The sequence below is a fragment of the Cotesia glomerata genome, linkage group LG5 (assembly GCF_020080835.1).
Source record: "Cotesia glomerata isolate CgM1 linkage group LG5, MPM_Cglom_v2.3, whole genome shotgun sequence".
Lineage (NCBI taxonomy): Eukaryota > Metazoa > Arthropoda > Insecta > Hymenoptera > Braconidae > Cotesia > Cotesia glomerata.
The window spans coordinates 17,424,605-17,444,335 of NC_058162.1; the positions used below are offsets into that span (position 1 = coordinate 17,424,605).

General features: G+C 36.4%; 1 protein-coding gene across 1 annotated transcript in view; it reads left to right on the forward strand.

Moving 5' to 3' along the window:
- Positions 1–19,731, forward strand: part of LOC123266357 (protocadherin Fat 4-like) — a 261,115-nt gene that overhangs the window by 83,812 nt on the left and 157,572 nt on the right. The window contains exon 7 of the mRNA XM_044730596.1: positions 8,368–8,563. Coding sequence (XP_044586531.1) covers positions 8,368–8,563 — 196 coding nt within the window. The remainder of the gene's footprint in view (positions 1–8,367; positions 8,564–19,731) is intronic.

Here is a 19,731-nt window from a genome sequence, read left to right on the forward strand (position 1 = left end):
TGACATTTGCGTCCTCCTTAAGTATTCCCGCGATAGTCTTCTGCAGGTCTTTACCTCTATCACTACTGCCTTTCGACAGCGTGATGAGAATGTTCCCTGTCGCGGTCCTGCGTATCTTCTCGGCTGTGTTGCGGACCTGATCTGGGCGAACGTCCGCCTTGATCCGTGTAAGTATTTCAGAATACTTATCTTTGTTCGCTGAACGGATAATAAGTGCCTCCGGTCTCGTTGCTGTTCTTCTTGGCTTCTGGTTCAGCTTCGGTGGAGGCACCAGAGGTTTTTCTGGGGGCAGTTTCCTGCGCTCCTTCTTCTTGTCCTTTCTGGACTGCACCTTTTCCCAGCCTGGCTTCTTGTTCTGTTCACCAGAGTTTTGTGGAAGATCCTTAACCACTTCCTGCTTCTTGATGGGATGACCAGGTCCAAGGTCTTTCAGCTTCTTGGGAGTATGAAAAGCTCCGCCTTCGGGAGAACGAATTTTTCTTTTCAACTTCATCAGGATGTGACCGTCTTGGTCAAAGGATTCAGTCTCTGCCGTTGTGATAGTTTCACTTTCTTCTTGAGCGACTGATTTTCCGTCACCTTCGGCTCCAGTGTCCATCGCTTCTTCAACAACCACTTGACTGTTTCTCTCCGATGTAGCACAAGGGGTGCGGTGTAATGATGAGTGCCATTCTTCGTCCAGTTTTTTGAAGAATATATATCGAGGCTTTCGCCTACCTCCGAAGAGGCCGTTTCCAGGGCTCAAAAGAGCTATACACGCACGTACATCTATCCTACCCTCACATAGGAAATACACAGCCAAGTTTGCCGGCAAGGAAAAACCCTGTCCTCAAGCATTTACGCTATCATAGGACAGATGTGAATTGAGTTGATTTTAATGTCAATCTGTCCTCGTACTTATTTAACTGTATCAACCCATTCAACGACTGCGTTAGCCTGATCGGTAATATAATAACAACCCGACCAGTTACCAGCGGGGCCCATGCGGGGAGGTGCAGCCGTAAGACCTGTTTGAGCCATAACACATCCCCCCTTACAAGAGTCTCGTTCGTTCGTTCTTCTGTCTAGTCTAGTCCCCGAATCTTTGAGCTTACCTGCGTTGCCAAATTATTTGACAACGTCACGAGGCCTTGCTCAGACGAGTTTTTTGAAACGTTGAAGTGCGTTCGCTACACTAGTCGTCTTTTTTTTTATCTCCTTGTGGATGTTGACCTTTGACTGAACGAAAACATTTAACTCGCTGGTCAGTTTCTCTAGGCGTTCCAACGCTTGTGACCGCTTCATTTCAGCGCTCGTTTCAATCGCTGCTTGTTGGGCATGTAGCCCGTTTCCACTCTTGTTTGTTTCCTGTGGGTTACTCATACTTTTTTGATTTACCAGCGCATCGTACGGAGTGGAGTGGGTTGTCATAACTAGGAACGGGTGTACCCTCGGAGATAGTACTCCTACCCCAGTTCCCTGAGGCCTAGCCGACACTTAGCCAGTCCCGGAATATACGGACGGTCTAGACTCGCTTGGAGCGGTGAAGATTCCGATCTCTAACACTCACTGCGTACTTCCTGATCAAGGCCCGAAGTGGCTGGCTCCTGATCCACTGCTGCAACTTTCACCTCGGCAGAGCAAGCTCACATCAGCCGTAGCCTGCATCGTCGGAAACTACGATATAGGTTCCGGACACTCCCAGTGAGTTACAGCAGGAACCAATCGTCTTGCTAGGTCAGTTAGTGTGACCAACCCATTAAAGGGGAGTTTTGTCCACGGGAGCTTATTTTGTTTGGTTATTTTGCTTGGCTCCTACCCGCTGTACCTCATCAACTAAGAGATTAAGTGTCATCCAAGGACAGCGAGCGTTCTCCCATCCGCTCGGGGAGACGCGCCCGGTAGCAGTATCTCTTCTGCCCCGAGTGTGTGTGTGTGTGTGTGTGTGTGTGTGTGTGTGTGTGTGTGTGTGTGTGTGTGTGTGTGTGTGTGTGTGTGTGTGTGTGCGTGTTTTTATGTAAACTCTTATAACTTTTGAACGGCTTGCTGATTGGATCGAAATAGGTGGCGATCCAAAGAGTATTATTGCCATTAAATTTTGTGAAAATTTGAATCGACTCGGTTTGCTAGATTTTGAGAAATCTCAAAATTAAAATCTTCAAAAAATCGTTTATTTGGAATAACTTCTAAACGGCTCCACCCATCAATTCCAAAAACTATTCCGCTCTTGAGTTTGAAAAATTACTTTAATTGTCCCTAGTCCCGTCAAAATCGGTTGACTTGTTCGAGAGTAATCCAAAATGAAAAATTTCGAAAAAAGTGTTCGCTCAGATTTTCGGTTCGATTAGTGTGTGTTCAAAAGTATATCATAGATTTTAAAAAACTACGTGGAATACTGCCAACCGCGTGAAAATCGATTTCATTCATTCAGAAATTATTGGTTTGAAAATTCAAAAAATGCTGTTTATTAAACTTCTATCAGAATTTCAAGCTCGAACAGCTCAAAAGCTTAGAACAGCGAACTCTATGAGCTCGTAGAGCTTGAAAGAATATATAAATTATATTTTTGAGCTCGAAGAGTTCAAAAACATCATAAGTGCAATTTTAAGCGCTTAGATATGGAATTAGCGGGAAGTTGCAGGGATGGCCTTTAGGATCAACCGTTTTCCAGATAGTCTTCGCAGTATTGTATCGCAAATCTAATCTTTTTTTGCCCTAATATAGTCTCTTTCAGGTGAAAATTTGACAACAATATTTGGTAGACTTGTTGGTCTCGACGCCCAGTTGTACAACTCTTTTCCTGTGGTTATTTGGTCATCAAGTAGCCGTTGAAGGCTTGCTCTTGCTACTTTTCTTGTTACCGTTTCTTCAATACCATCACATGGCCCTTTGCCATGTGCGGTTGCGAAAAAATGCCTCTTACGATCTAAGTTAAAGTCTTTTTTGTGGTAATAAATAGTAACAAAATTTTTAAAGTTTTTAAATTGTTGTGGAGCTCCATATGAAAAGTAAAAAACTTTAGCTGCATTGGGGTCCAATTATGTTATAAAATCGGCAACAATCTTCAGAAACACATGAACGGCGATAATGTCATGATTATTGTTATCAGAGATGATTACTAAATTTCGGTGAATAAGTTCGCCGTAGTGATTGAAATAGATTACAATAGGAAAAATCATTGCTTGATTATTGTTTCAATGAAACCCTGGCACTGCATCTTGTATCACAAAAGCATACTTTTTTGCAAAATCGCAAATAGTTGTGAACTCATGATCTTGCAACGATCGTTTTGTTTGTTTTAAAAAAGTCGATTGTTTTTTAGAAACAAAATCATGCAATAATAAATTTTTTATAAGATCAGAGAATATTTCGACGAGTTCTGTAAAGTTTTTTGTAACTGTATCAAGACTTCAACGAGGATTAGGAATCCAATATTTATATGAAATATAAATATATCATTCATAATATAAATTTATGTTAAATATAAATATATCATCTTAGACATTTTTATCAAATAAGGTGTTCAATTGATTTTGAAGAACGTCAATCCTCAGACAATCCTTACATGCTGATAAATAGCAATCAGATGATGAATTGGCACATAAGATCATTTTTAAGGTATCACTAAACTGCATTAGGGGATTTGCAAGACACTCAGTTAACGTTGCCAAATTAGAGCTTGTTAAAACAAAATTATTAAATCGTACAACTTGAAAATATAATTTTAGTTATACTTACTATATGCAAACAGTATGGGTACCACCAGATTTGGCAAGAACACAATGCACAGTTCTTAATGATGCAAAACTAGAAAATCCTATCAGTTCATTTGGACATTGTTCTTTGAAAGTTTAATACCGTTCTTTTAAATTCCATAAGATAAGTTTTTTTTGTACATGCTCTCTTTGACCTTCATCTCTTCTAACAGAAACAAAATCTTTCTTGCCAGGTAAATTTACACTGATATCGTCACTTTAATAAAATTCAATAACCGCTAAGACCATTACAGAAATTCAAAAATTTCATTCAGTTATTCCCAGGAGCAACAGAAACATATTAACTAAGGAGTACTCAAGTTTACAAGACGGTCGTTTATGTAAAATATTTAAAAAAAACATGAAAATAAATAAAAACGTTTGTTAATAGTTACTCCTAAATAAAATTAACCTTTCTTTATTTCTTAAAAATTCCTATTCGGGGCAAAAATATATCAAAATCAATTTATTATAAGTAAAAAAGAAGTACAGAGTTTGAAAAATCGAAACTGATAATAATTTATAACGGAAAAAAAAAATTTTTAACGTTTAGAAATCGATAAAAAATAGTAATTTTGTAATTACTATTACCGGACCGGGCTTAAAAGTTGAAGAATGGACAGAAGTTCAAAATAGCAAATTTTCAAAAAAATCGACGTATCTAATGAAATTTGGAAAACACGACTAAAAACTTAAAATTAAAAAATCTCAATGAAAGATAGTTTGTTTATTTATCTTATATTTTTTTCTGAAAAAGGCATTTAAAAACAAACAACTAAACAATGAATTTTAATTTCGACTATTATTAAGAAAGTTACGGGCAAAAAACCAAACGAAGAGCGGTTTTTTTAGTTAGAGAGCTAGTGGCACTTTTTTTAAATGACCTGCTCATCGTGCAGAAGTGATAAATTAATTACTTTTCAGTAAGTCAAACTGAAAAATTCATTTCTGCAGTTTGAGTTGCGCTGTTTTTTTAATTGATATTAGTATGAAATAACAAAAAAAAAGACCTGATTTAAATGATTTGCTCACGTCTGCCTTTAATGAAGAATGTACAGTTGGCTAGTTATAGTTTGAATATATACAAGTCCCAGACATGTTCATTTCTGCATCAATAAGTTATCAATTTTTCTTTTTAAATTAATATTGCTTAAATGTAAACAAATGATGTGTTCATTTTTCAGACTTTGATAATAATTTACTTCTGATTTTTAAAATCATAAATATCAATTTCTGCAGCCTTAATTTTTTTGAAATTAAAAGTTTTCAATTTTTTAAAATGCAAAAAAAAATAATTCAATTCAATTATTTGTTCATATCTGCAACTTGACTAATTGGTTGGTTTATGCCTAAGAAATATAAAAATATTTAAGCCAGACGTTTTCAGTTTATATTGTAATGCAGATATTTTTGAGTGGAAAATTTCGAAATTGATCCTGCCAGATAAAACTTAATATTTTATCCGCGTGGTGGCGGCATATTTAGATCTGTATATAGTAACCTTGTAGTATAAAGTTGGATGGATGAAGGAACTGAATTTGCTGACTCCCCTTGTATGGAAGACGTTGAAGTAGAGGAAAAACAAAAAGATTAAAAGATGAATCAATCAAAAGTCGTTTTGTTTTTTTCAAAAAAAATATGAAAAACGGTTGACCCTAAAGGCCATCCCTAAAGGCACACACTGGTGGTAATCGACGTGGTTTTTTAAACTTAAGAGCGGAATAGTTTTTGGAAGTGATCGATGAAGCCATTTTGAAGTTATTCTAAGAAAACGATTTTTTGGAAATTTTATTTCTGAGATTTCTCAAAGTCCAGCGAATCGAATCGATTCAAATTCTCACAAAATTTAATGGCAATGATACTCTTTGGATCGCCACCTATTTCAATCCGATCGGCTGAGCCGTTCAAAAGTTATAAGATATAATTGAGTAACCAATATGAATTAAATTATTATCTCTAATTAATTTTATAATGCAATTCATATTGCTTCATACACTTAGAAGAAAAAATTATGAAAACGGTCGACCCAAAAAGACATCCCCGCTCATTCTATACTTGAGCGCTCAAAATTGCACTAATTACGTTTTTGAGTTCTTTGAGCTCAAAAATACAATTTATATGTTATTTTGAGCTCTTTGAGCTCGAAAAGATAGCTTTTCTATGCTTTTAAGCTCTTCGAGCTCAACAGTCTGATAGAAGCTTAATAAAACACTATTTTTTTAATTTTTAAACTGCACTAACTTTTGAATGAATGAACTGATTTTTACGTGGTTAGCGGTGTTCGACGCAACTTTTTAAGCCTCACAAATAATCTTCAAGTTGAATTAAGTAATTCCGAATAAATACTTTTTTCGGTTTTCTTTCGTCAACGATAAATCACGAACAAATCAACCGATTTTGACCGACTTGGTAGCGATCAACGTGATTTTTTAATGTTAAGAGCTGATTAGTTTTGAAATCGATCGGTAAAGTTTGAAAGTTATTTCAAAAAAACAACATTTGAAAAAATTTTATTTCGTAGTTTTTTTTAAGATTTCTCAAAATCTACGGGTTCGAATCGTTTTAAATTGTATTCAAAGTCTAAGTTTGGTCAAACCCTTTCGAATGGCACCAACCGCGATAAAATCGGTCAAACCATTCAAAAGTTATGAGAGGTTTACATACATCCACACATACATACCCCCATACACACTCACACACTCACACTCACACACACACACACACACACACACACACACACACACACACACATACCGACGTACTGACATACAGACGTACAGATCTAGTGAAAGCTCAATTTTTGCAAAACGGGGTAAAACCAATAACTTCCTGACTTTTTAAAATCTTCGATTTTCTTAGCGTTAAGTTGAAAACCCAGCATCAAAAATGTCTGCAAACTTCATTTATAGTTATTAACCATCATAACTATGACATAGAAAAAACTATATGAATGAGCACATCATTTAATTCATTATTTTTTTTTTTACGATTAAGAAATTCTAAATAATAAAAAAAAAAATTCCAATGTCTGCAACTTGTATGAGTGACTTCAAATTCATTTGAAGTTTACGTGTCACAATTTGCAGACATGAACACATTGTTTACAAGAGCTCTTTTTTTTGTAATTTAGAAATTCGACTCGTTCACAAACGCAGAGCTATCTAGATTTATGAAGTACTTTACTAGTATTGTACCGACGTAAACTTCATTCTGTGTAATCGGCAGAAATGAGCAGATCGCATATCTAAATTCCCACCGGCTTCCTAACTATTTCGAAAATTCGATATTCTTTAAACGAGTAATCAGAAAAATCTCAAAATTTATCAGGAAGCCTTTTTTGGGGGTTACTAAAAAATATCAAAAAATTGAGAATATCTGAAATTCAAATTTTTGAAACTGTTTGATTTAGCGTGAAATGCCCCATATATTTCTCGTTTCTAAATTTGTAATAAGTCCCTAACATAATGTTTAATTTCGGGAGTACAATCTTTCAATTTTTAACTTTCCGCTAAGAAAATCGACGATTTTCGAAAATCGGAAAGTTATTGGTACTATTCCGTTCTACAAAAATCGAGTTTTCATCAGATCTTGATGTTTTAAGGTTCTAAGAAGCTTTCCTGACTATTCTCGCGATTTTTTCACTATGTCTGTACGTATGTGTGTAAGTATGTGAACCGCTCATAACTTTTGAACGGTCTGACCAATATCATCGCGGTTGGCACCATTCAAAAGGTCTTGGCTATACTTAGATTTGACCACAATTTGGACCGATTTATACCGGTAAATTTTGAGAAATCTCAAAAGAAACAACGAAAAAACTTTTTTTCAAATGTGGTTTTTTTAGAATAACTTTTAAACGGCTCTACCCATCGATTCCAAAAACTAAGCAGCTTTTAACATAAAAAACCTCGTCGATCGCCGGTAAGCTGGTCAAAATCTGTTGATTTTTTTGAGAGATATCGTTATCGTGAACGAAAGTAAACCGAAAAATGTGTTTTTTCGGAATTACTTTGAAATTCCTAGTTTTGTTACTTGAATCTTGAACATTTTTTATAGGGCTTAAAAAGTACGTCAAATGCCGCCAACCACGTGAAAATCGGTTAATTCATTCAAAAGTTATTGCGGTTTGAAAATTCAAAAAATAGTGTTTTATGAAATTTCCATCAGACTTTTGATCGCGAAGAGCTCAAACGCAAAGAAAAGCTATCTCTTGAGCTCAAAGAGCTCAAAATAACACACAAATTGTATTTTTGAGCTCTAAGAGCTCAAAAACATCATCAGTGCAATTTTAAGCGCCTAGGTATGGATTAACGGGAAGTTGCAGGGATAGCCTTCAGGGTTAACCGTTTCCCTAATTTTTTATATCATTTTTTATTTGATTAAATAATTCTCGAGACATTAAAATACCTGATCAGGTCTGAAGACTCATGCTTGTTCATGTTTGATCAGGTCTGATTATTTTTTCCCGGGCTGGCATTACTTGCAAGCAAGAAAGGTACAACGTTGAAATTGAAAGTTATAATCAAGAGGTAAGTCAAAGAATTATTTTTATATTGATTGAATATATCTTGTAAATGGTCTTTCATGTAAGTAATAAAAGTATTCAGTAATCAGTAGAATTTTTAATTATTAGGCTACAGATGCTGACCTCAATGAAACTTTAATGTACAAATTGATTGACAATAGTATTAAAGTTTCTGACTCATCTCTAACCGGAATCGATAATCCTTTTTTACTTGACAGTCAGTCAGGTAATTTATTATTAAAATTTATACCTCAAAATTCGATGACAGGATTTTTCACTTCAATTGTTGCTGTTTACGATGCAGGTATAGAGTAAAAAAATGAACATTTTCTTTGATTTCTGAATTTAAGATTGTTTTATCAGAAGCGGTTTTTATGTTATATACACATATTCTTGTTAAAATAATTCTGCATTGAATAATAGAAATAAAATTTAAAAATAGCACAGTTTTAGAAATATTCGATTTCAAAGTTCAAGTTATTGCAACTCTTATACATTGCACTGCACAATATTTTAACAAATTGACTCAAAAATCTCATTGTCACTATAAAAAACCTTTTTTAATATTAATAATAAAACCTAAACTAACATTAACCAGCACCTAATTGAATTTTTTCGAAAAACTAAATTTCTACTTACTATACATGGTTTCTAAAATATGCTTAATAAATAGTAAGTAATGTATTAAAAAATACTCATGTCTTAACTGAAAGTGGATATGATAAAATGATTGAAAAAGTGAGAAATAACATGAAGTATGCCGTATCTAGTACGTTATAAGTTGTGTTGACCATTTACTGACATCCGCAGATTCGGTAGAATCTGGCGCCAAGTTCCGTTCAAATCCGTTGTAAACGGAGCGCCAGACTACCGAGTATGTTTACCGTAAGCAGAACGATATTTTCAGGTTACAAAATTTTATTCATTCTACAGACCTTTTTTTTCTTCAATGATACTCTATAATAATACGTTATATGTTATATTATCAATATTAATTAATAATGGTCTTTGAAAATAATAAATTCTATTTAAAATTAATTAAATTCACTAGCACAAACTATAGCGACCCAGATTTTTAGATCCTGACTTTTTTCTTATGGAGAAAGTGACATGTCACAGACTAAATAATTCGAGAATGCATGGTAATCCTTCTATAGATAGGAAACTACAGTTAGAAAAAGATATTTCACAGCTTGCACCTACACCCGCCAGGGTGCGCTGGAATTATTTCTACATAAACTGTAGCTTCAAGAGGATAGTTTGTTATGGAAAATGCAGCTAACGCGAGATTTATAATAATAATAGTTTATTGCGTGTTAAAGAATACAATTCTCGTAGCAATTGGCTTCGAGTACAAATTGGTATAAATTAAGCTATTTTTATATTGATGGTAATGACAATTTAAAATTTGGCTGAGTTGAAATTTATTTTAAAGTATTCCCGGCAATATCCATGGATTTTCTTCAGGGTTTCCAAGTTGGAGGATTCAAGGAGTGATAAATTAATCACTTGAGGGTGTTCATATAAGAGCCAATCTTTCAGGTACTTGTGTCTGAGGTTAGACAGTGCAGGGCAGTCGGAAATGAAATGTTCAGCAGATTCGGTGTCCGGAAGGTGGCAGAATGAGCACGTATTGGTTGGAGATAGCCTGTGCGTGTAGCCATCGATTGTTATGTGGCAGGCGTATTTGCTGGCTAGTCTCAGTTGGAACAAGGTTCTCATGAGATGTAGAGGTTGGACTGTTATACGTTCAGGCGCTATCTGGGTAATGAAATTGAACTGGCAGGCCGAGGACGCCCGGTAACGGCTCAAGTCCAAGCTACGCATGTAGGTTTGAAATTTGGATAAAATGGTGTCTTTCCTTCTCTTCCAGTAGTCTGCCTCAAGTCTATCAAGCATAGTGTCTTCCTGGATATGAGCTAATAAGTTCCTTAGTTGTTGGGCCCAGTTTAGTTTAGATGAGTTGAAAGGTGTCGCATTCAAGGCTACCAGTTTGCGCAGGCAGAGTAGAGGTAGTCTATGCGCAGGCATGCTAAGTACTTTAATTACCCAGTTGATGGCTGCCTTAAGTATGTGGACAGCTGTATGTTCGAGGCTGAGTTCGAGTCTGATGGCATAGCCAGGGGTACACATGGGTAGTGAAAATAGGCGCTTGAAGAAGTAAAGTTGTGACGTTTCCAGTTGTTCTATGCAGTCTAGGCTCAGGCAGCTGAGATGTGCAAGGTATGTGACAGTTGAACGGGCTAGACTATTATGGAGCTTGACTGCTCCTAGCCAAGAGTCACCTTTGAGATTTTTAGTGATGTTTAGCACAGTTCCAATGGCTGTTTTTCCTTTTTTTGTTGCATGTGCGGCTGCAAGGTTTCCCTTGAGCGAAGTACAGAACTTTATGCCGAGGTATTCGTAGTTCGGTACTACTGATAATTCTTTGCCATTGAACATGAATTTTCTACGTTTCTTCGAGATTCTGCCAGTGGATTTACAAGCTAGTATTTGGGTCTTATTAGTATTTACGGTTAAGCTGTTTATTCGGCAGTATTCTTCGAGTATCACCAGGCTTTTGCGGAGTCGGACTTCGGTGGATGCTAGTAGGACAATGTCATCGGCATATAACAGAAGTAGTACCTCTTTCGCATCAACAAAGAGTCCCTCGGCGCCTCTTTCTTTAAAAAATTGTATTATGTCGCTTATGTAAAGACAGAACAGGAGAGGGCTTAGAACTTCACCCTGTAATACACCTTCAGTTATGGTGATAGGTTCTGAAAGACTACCATTGTTTTTTACCCGCATCTTTAGATTTTTGTATAGTTTCATCAACAGGTTCACAGTCTTAGGGTTGAGTCCAAGGCCAATAAGTTTTTTCCAGAGCTTTTGGTGCGGCACTGAGTCGAACGCTCGTTTGAAATCTATACAAAGTGCATAGGTAGTAGCGTCTTTGAAGCGAAGTTGCATTTGAAGAAGAGCTAAAAGCGTGAAAATATTGTCTTCACAGCCACGACCAGGTTGGAAACCGGCTTGTTCTTCGGGGATGATGTTGCATGACTTAGCCCACACACGGATTCTTTCATGGATAATCTGGGTGAATATTTTTTCGAGACTGTTTACGAGGGCAATGCCCCGGTAGTTGCTGGGATTCAGCAGATCGCCCTTTTTGTGGAGCATACATATCAGAATGTGAGACCATTCTGTGGGCGTTGTACCAGTGCTTAAAATTTTGTTGAAGAGAGCTACTAGATATAGTTTCCAGTTGTTTGGTAGCGCTTTGTAAAACTCATTGGGTATGCCGTCAGTGCCGGGCGATTTACCCATTTTCGACTTAGCTAGGCTGAGATTTAATTCCTCTATTGTGATGTCCTTGTCAAGCTGAGGGTCCGAAGGGCTCGAATATAAGTAATCGGGTGCTGGATTATGGGCATATATGTCGTGGAAGAAAGATTCCCATTGTCCGAGGGTTATTTGCGATGGCTTCAGTGTAGTTTTACGGGCAGAATTCACCACAGACCAGAACTCAGTTGCGTTGCGAACATTTCTAAATTTCTTGCGAATCTGTAGATCAAAATCAGAGCGACGATCCTTTAATAAGGAGTAGTATTTGGCTTTGATGTCGTGGTAACTTGACCAAGGTTGAAGTGCTGCTTTGCACTGGGCCAGAGAGGATTTGACGGCAGCCTTGGCAGCTGCACATTCGTTGTTGTACCAGGGCTTGTGATAGACTCGCTTGGAGTTAGTATGGACAGTGTGCATTAGCTGGCATTCACTGGCGGCATCTAGAATGGCAGAACATAGGTTATCACACAGTATGTCGGTGTGTGAGTGAGCAAGGTCACAAGTGATCCGTGGAGACCAGGCCATTTGGTGCTTGTAGTTGTTCTTCTTGTCCTTCTTCCAGCAGAGTTTGTACTGTGTAGCCTTGGATGTACCCTGGGCAGGGTTTGACACATCCATATTTGCACTATACTTGGAGTAAATTTCAATTGTAGTTGGAAAGTGGTCCGACTTAGAAACTATTTCGTCAACCCACATGTCTTTGACTAGGTGAAGGCTGTCGTTGTTTACCCAGGTCAAGTCAACCACACTTTGTCCATTTTTGTTTGTAAACGTGAAGTGACCTGGCGTGTCGCTAGGTGTACGACCATTAAGAAGGGTGAAACCGTTTGCTTCGAAAAACTCCAGAACTGTTGAGCCTCTTTGATTGTGTATGAGGTCCAGCGAGGAACGATCCTTATTAAGGGAGGAGCCTCGTATTATATTTTCGTCCGTGTGTCCAAGTGTGCCAGGTCTGGCGTTGAAGTCGCCGGCGATGATAAATAAGTCAAAGTAATGTGTGGCCAGAATGTCGTTGATTGTCGCTTGAAGTTGGCTTAAGAGTGTGGATAGGTCTGCGCTCGGGTGAAAATATACGGAGATAGAGATTATGGATAATTTCTGTATACAGAGCTTGGAGATGATCCAGGCATTGCAGGATGACAGGGTTGTAGTATTTACACTGGCTACGGCCAGTGATAGTAGACCACCACTGGGCCTGCCCGGTCCTGGTTGCTGTTTGGTGGCCGGAGACCAAAACGACTGCCAGGAAGAGAGAGCTTGAGAGGTAATAGGGTTCATACACCACGTTTCCGACACTCCTATGAACGATGAATTGAAGGATGCTAATGAGTCGAGTAGATTGAAGATACCATGGATGTTCCAGAAAGTGATTTTTATGCTTGATGGGTTGGTTGGTTCATGTTGGGAGGAGACCCCCCGTTTTTTGAAGTGCTGAGCGAACTAGTGCCTTGACCTGGGTCTGTTTGCATAGTATTCGCATCATTATTTTGTGCAGGGACCAGCAACTGCTTGGGTAGGTCATATTTGTAGCGGTTGCCATCGACAGTGATGCTTTGATGATGTAATTTTACTCTTTTACCCTCTTTTTTAAATTCTTTACTTGCGTCCCTAAGCTTTTTTGCAATGAGCTGTTCCTCACGGGTTAGATCGTTGTTTATATATATTGGGGCATTAATATTCTTCTTCCCAGACATGATAGCTTTTTTGGCCGCGTGGTCTTTCAGCGTGACTTTAATTCTGTCTTTATCTTTGCCAATGACAATTGCTTCGGAGACGCAGTTAGTTAGCTTGAACTGTTTTGTGAAGAAGTCAGAGGCAGTCCTGGATGGTGTGCCTAGTTGACAGTTGAGGCCTTTTATAATAACATTATTCTTCCTTGCTAACTTGTCCAGTGTCTCTCTGGTAGTTTTTCTGATTTGCTCATCCAACATGTTTGCGAGACCAGACGAAGGGTTCGGAGTAGATTGATCTGCGTTTTCCCCAAGTGATGAGAGTTCACGTGTTAGCTCTAGAGTGGTGATGCGCTCTTTTAGGGCGGAAATTTCTTTTTTTAGACTCTCATTTTCAGCTGCCAGGGCTGTCTTGATCTCCTGTATCTCTTCGTGGTTCACCTGCGAGGCCGTTGAGATTTGTGTTGCTATTTCTTCCTTGAAGGCAGCAAGCTGGGTGGTTAGTTGTGCTTTATCCTCGGTGCGCCAGATTTCCATCCTGCGGAGGAGTTCGTCAAGCGATTCACAGGACTTAGTGTTTTCACCCATGTTGCTGTCCGCGTTGTGAGGTGTTCGGTGTTCGTCTTCTTTCAGTTTTGGTGGTGAGGAAGTAGACCGGCTGAGCTTCGTTGGAGGGCTGCGGTTGCTGGATCCAGAGATATCACGGTCACGTCCCCTCTTATTATTGGCGTTGAGGAATAGTTCGGGGAGGGAAGTTGCCGAGCCTGAGTTGTATCTGCTGAGCGATTCACAGTTGGTGAGTCGGCCTTTGCGAGATTTGCTTGCTGCGTCCTTGCGATTATCAGGAGAGTAAAGTTTTGTTTGCGCTTACTATAAACTGGCGCTATCTGATCCGAATTTCCCGCCAGGGATGTGGTGGGGAATTCACGCAATGGTGTAGTATAGTTTGTGTCGCAGTCAGTACCAACTGTCTCTGTATGTTTGGGACTGGCTGCAGGAGATGGCGCGTCAGTCTTCATAACCGTTAGGATTAAACATAACCACAAACCGCATGTCCACACAAAAGATTAAATAATTGCACGAGTTAAAAACAATGAATAAAGTTTAAAATTGCACTATAAAAATAAGATCGATTAATTTCTCGGAGGTGACACTTTGCACAATTGTTTGTAAGCACTGTAACGATAAAATAAGACAATTGAAAGCACTCTTTTCAGACACGTCTGTCAATGATGGCGTACCAAAATGTACCTCCTAACGCGAGATTTAAGTTGATACCAATTGTCAATTTTTATTATAATTACAAAAAATACTAAAATCCGAACAAAAACAGTTTCACTGTAAAAAATCGCGCCAAGTCTACGTTCATAAGACTTTTAAGAAAAAAAATTTTTTTTTTCTTTACAAAAAGATATAAAATTAAAATATTAAAAAATCCAAGTAACCGATATGATTGTATATAATTTTCGGAAATTAAAAAACATTTTGTTGTAAATTTAAAAATTAAAGAAATAATTTTGGAACGTACTTGGTGTGCGTCATTGTGTATGTCAAATTTTTTTTCAGTCTTAGTAGATAGATTTTACGAATTTTATAAAAAGTAAAATATTTTGCAACCACGCTCACTAAATACCTCCGAAAGCCTCCTTGACTATTCCCGTGATGACGTCTGAATGTTTGTGTGTGTGTGTGTGTGTGTGTGTGTGTTTTTTTACTAACAGAAGAGGTAAAATACATTTACGTATGCCAGGACTTGGTGTTGGTGCCAGAACTAGGTGTTCGCTTGGGTATGTCGGACTCAGAAGTCAATATTATTTTGCAACAATACCGACTTAACATCCTTCTCTTTCCTTTCCCCATAGATGTTACGGGGAAGACTGGATCGGAACCGCGTTAGCATTACTTTAATTCAGTCCATGTTGCGTCTCATGACGCCTACTTCTGGTTACTACTGGTTTCTAGTCCCTTTCTGTGATTTTGTAATAGAAGGAAAAAATTTTTTATGAATTTAATGAAAAAAAAAATTAAAAAAATTATTATGCATGCGCCACTTGCTTGACGGTTACCGTCAAGTAAAAAGTGCCACTTACCAGTAACTTACTTGGTGGTTACCGCCAAGTAAGTGCCTTGGAAAGCGCAATGCACCGCAAAGGTGCGCGCAAGCCAATGACCGCATACAAATCTTGTTAAATGAGAAGAACACGATTACGGTCATTTGTGTTGGTCTATTTACGAGTAAAAACACATATAAATCTTGTTAGATAAGTACAACACGATTACGAGCATTTGTGTTGGTCTATTTACGAGTAAACACACATACAAATCTTGTTCAATAAGCACAACACGATTACGAGCATTTGTGTTGGTCTATTTACGAGTAAACACACATACAAATCTTGTTCAATAAGCACAACACGATTACGAGCATTTGTGTTGGTCTGTTTACGAGTAAACGAATCCCGGAAAAAATAGACCTGGAAAAAAAAGACCGGAAAAAATAGACCTGGAAAAAATAGACCCGGAAAAAATAGACCCGGAAAAAATAGACCCTACAGTAATACATTTAAACCAAATTTTATTAATGAACTTGAACAAAGTCTTAAATCCAATAACATTTAAATCCAATAAATACAGTTATTATTATACGAATACTATTTTAATAATACTGTTTATTTAAGTAATTTATTATATAACATATACTTTACAGCTTACTAATCTTAACATCAAATTTAACAATATTCTACACAGTTTTCAACTAAACAACATATTTTTACAAAATTGAATACTAATCAACTTTAATATTTTATAAAAAGTCATAAATAGGGAAAAAAAAAACAAATTGTGAATATAAATTCAAACGGAAATATATGAAATTTTATCTTAAATCATCATTGCTAATAATAGCATGACTTAATACTCGCTCATAAATAATGTTCACACAATCAACTAAAATTATCTGTTATGAGAAGTATATATTCCTTTGTTAACCAATCTCAACATTAAATTTAATAATATTTTACTAGATCGTGTATTTATATATTAGTCAGCATAGTTTCATAATATTTAACATTTATTGGTACTATTTCATAAAAAGTCACCAATAAGCACCAAATTCAACTTGTATATGGGGTATTCCATGCCAAATCGACCACTTTTGAATCTGACCCCTTTAGATCTAGCTGAAATTTTACTATTCCTTTCTACCCTTTGAAAGACATCTGTGAGAATTTTTTCAAATTTTTTTATCCAACCCAAAAAAAGTTATGAATTTAAAAAAAATGGCTTTTTTATTTTCAAATAGCCATAACTTTTTTAGAAATTGACTTTTGGGTACTTAATTTTTGTTTTTGAATGAACTTTTCGAAAAAATACACGAAAAAAATTTAACATGATCAATTATATAAAATAATCGGTTTTTTTTAAGTAAAATCGTCATTTTTTCGAAGTCCGCCATTTTTTTTTTTATTTTCTCAAAAAAAACTTCAATTAATTTGATAACTATCCCCGCTAATCCCGAGCAGGGCTGATTTTTTTTTATATTTTTTTTATTTATTAAAAAAAAAATTGTCAAATTTTCATGAACGGAAAAAATTTTTTTTCCCTAAACTTTATTTTTATCATAAAACATATAAAATTTAACGATTTTATGACATAATATTCTCAATTTATAGATTTAATTTACGAATATAATTACCAAGATTCAAATTTTAACCTATCAGTAAGGTCGTTAAACTAGGGTAGGACAATTGTAGACTTACTTATAGTCAGTACACTAAAAACTATACGCTAGTGTATCGATTTATGAATACGGTTTTTTCATACTGTTTAAAACATAACCTGTAAATTTCTGTTAATCTTTTGTGTGATCAAGTGTCTAGTGAAAGATTGTTGATATTACATATGCTAAATAAATAAATAATTATTATAGTTTATGAAGGCTATTTTGATTTGGTGTTATTTGAAAAGCTAATTGTTTTATTCTATGAATCTAAATTGATTGGAAGAATTTTATGAAGACATTATGGCATCAATAAAGCAATTCGATCGATGATGTAATAAATTTAAGTTGGAATCACATTTAAGAAAAATGGGTTTACGTCCAGCAAGCAACTGACATTATGAAAGTAACGTTAGGATTAGATGGAAATTATTTTTTATGCAGTTCGTGTCGAAAAGAAGCTTCAAAATTAGTGAAGGAACAAACAAATACTAGTGATGATCCTAATGTTGATGCAAGTGACCATGAAGATGATTCTAGTGACAACAATGAGAACAATGATGGTGCTGACAGTGATAGTAACACAACTGCTACGGATCTTCCATTATCCTTATAATTCCGTAAGTTTTTTAAAATTATTCATACATTACTTAAATACATTCCTAGCAACTACATGTTTCATTGTTTTTTTAAGGTTCCTTGTCGTTTAATAGCGAACCCAAAAATTCACAATCAAGCTCGGCATCCCAAGTTAGCGCTGCAACTCAATTACCCGTTATAAACGATGCATTGCGACTGTTGAATCAATCGCCGATTCCTTCAAAAAAATTGAATGATTATCAATTTTTAAATAATAAAATAAATCAGATATCTGACAGCTTAAAAAAAATTTTGCTCCCAGTTGCCGATGAAGGATCGATCGACGACGATGGTGAAAATTTTCGCTCTTTAATTAAAATGCTGCATGATAAATTCAATGATAAAGAAACGGATAAGTCTTTAAAAATACAAATTTTAACATTGTTACCTGAAAAATGGAGTGAAAGACGTATTCGTGAAACTATGATTACATCACGACATTTAACAAGGGTAGCATAAAAGTTGGTTGAAGAAAAGGGTTTACTTTCAGCACCTGAATCGAAATTAGGTAGGTATAGCGTAGAATTGATGTTTCTGGTACATCTGAAGACTGAATTACTCAACATTTTTTGTATAGGGAAAACAATTACTCATCAAATCTTATTAAAAATTGAGAATTTTTACAACGATGATGAGTATAGTGCTTTGATGCCCGGTATGAAAGACTTTGTTTCAGTTCGAAATAATCGATGGTAATCGAGTACACGTCCAAAAACGGCTTGTTCTGTCTAACTTAATTAAAAGAACTATATTAATGTTTCCGTGAAATAAACCCAACAGAAAAAATTGGATTTTCGAAATTCGCTTCTTTACGACCAAAACATTGTGTGTTAGCAGGAGCAAGTGGAACACACACCATCTGTGTATGTACGATCCATCAAAACTTTAAGTTGATGATGCTTGGTAATTATCAAATTAATTAATAATTATAAGTATGTGAATTTTCTGTTTATTTAATAACTTTTCCTTTACGTGCAAATCTTCATTCTTTAACAATAAATAAAGAAAAGTCCATAAAACACTATAGTGTGACATACGTAGTTCACAACTTGCTCCGAAATATTTCTGAAAATTTTGTATTTAGCACCTAAGAAACAATTAGTTTTACCTTTACTTTTAATTACCATCTACTACACTTTGGAAGTCTGTGGAAGAGAAATCTGGCCCATCTTTCCCATAATTAGATGACGTTCATACGAATCACCCGGATCTCTTTGTACACAAAATTATTATAATCAGAATTTAACGACTTTGTTTTTCTAACTTTTGAATTTGTAATATGATGAAGTCAGAAGTCACCTTCACGTTTTCCGCTTAAAGTCGTAAAAATAAGACCTATAAGGCAATAGTTCAAACTACGCATAGATTCAACCGGGTTTCGAAAAATCTAGAAACGCGATGACGCTTGTTTTCGACAAAATACCCTTGAGATCCCTTTCATTTTTCTGATTTAATTTCCCGATGAACCCCATACAATCACCGATGTTGCTAACCCTATATAAATCGCCCGAAAATCATTTTCAGGCAGTTCGATTTAGACCAGGATACCACTGGTTAGCTCCGCGTCAATCGGCTCCGGGCATCAAATTCTTCGGAAGCACAAAGTACTCCGTGATACACGAGACAGTGCCTTGCTCGTGATTAGGCTGCACTTAGTAGCACTAACGTGGTAGATTCATCGGCTATTCGATATATGCCATAATTATATTCCGTTTGTCTTTATTTTTATTATTTTCCGCCGTTGAGCGTCGATTGTTGATTATTCCGCCGTTGAGCGTTGATTTTTCCGCGAGAATCGCGAAGTATATTGTTTTCCGCCGAAGAGCGTCGAGTAGTGTTAGGTTTTTGCGCTTAAAGTCGCGAAGGTTGATTCATTATTTGAAATTATTCAATCTCTCCGTGATACACGAGATCCGGTAATTAGGTAGCGAAAATACCTGAGCGTCGATTGAGTGCTAAGTTTTCCGCGTAAAGTCGCGAAGATTAAAATAATATCATTATTAGTAAATATTTAATTTCTCCGTGATACACGAGATACGGTATTTCGATAGTGAAACTACCCATAGAAGGTGAAAGGGCCCATTAAATTTGAGCCTCTCTACAGACTTCCAGGGTAAG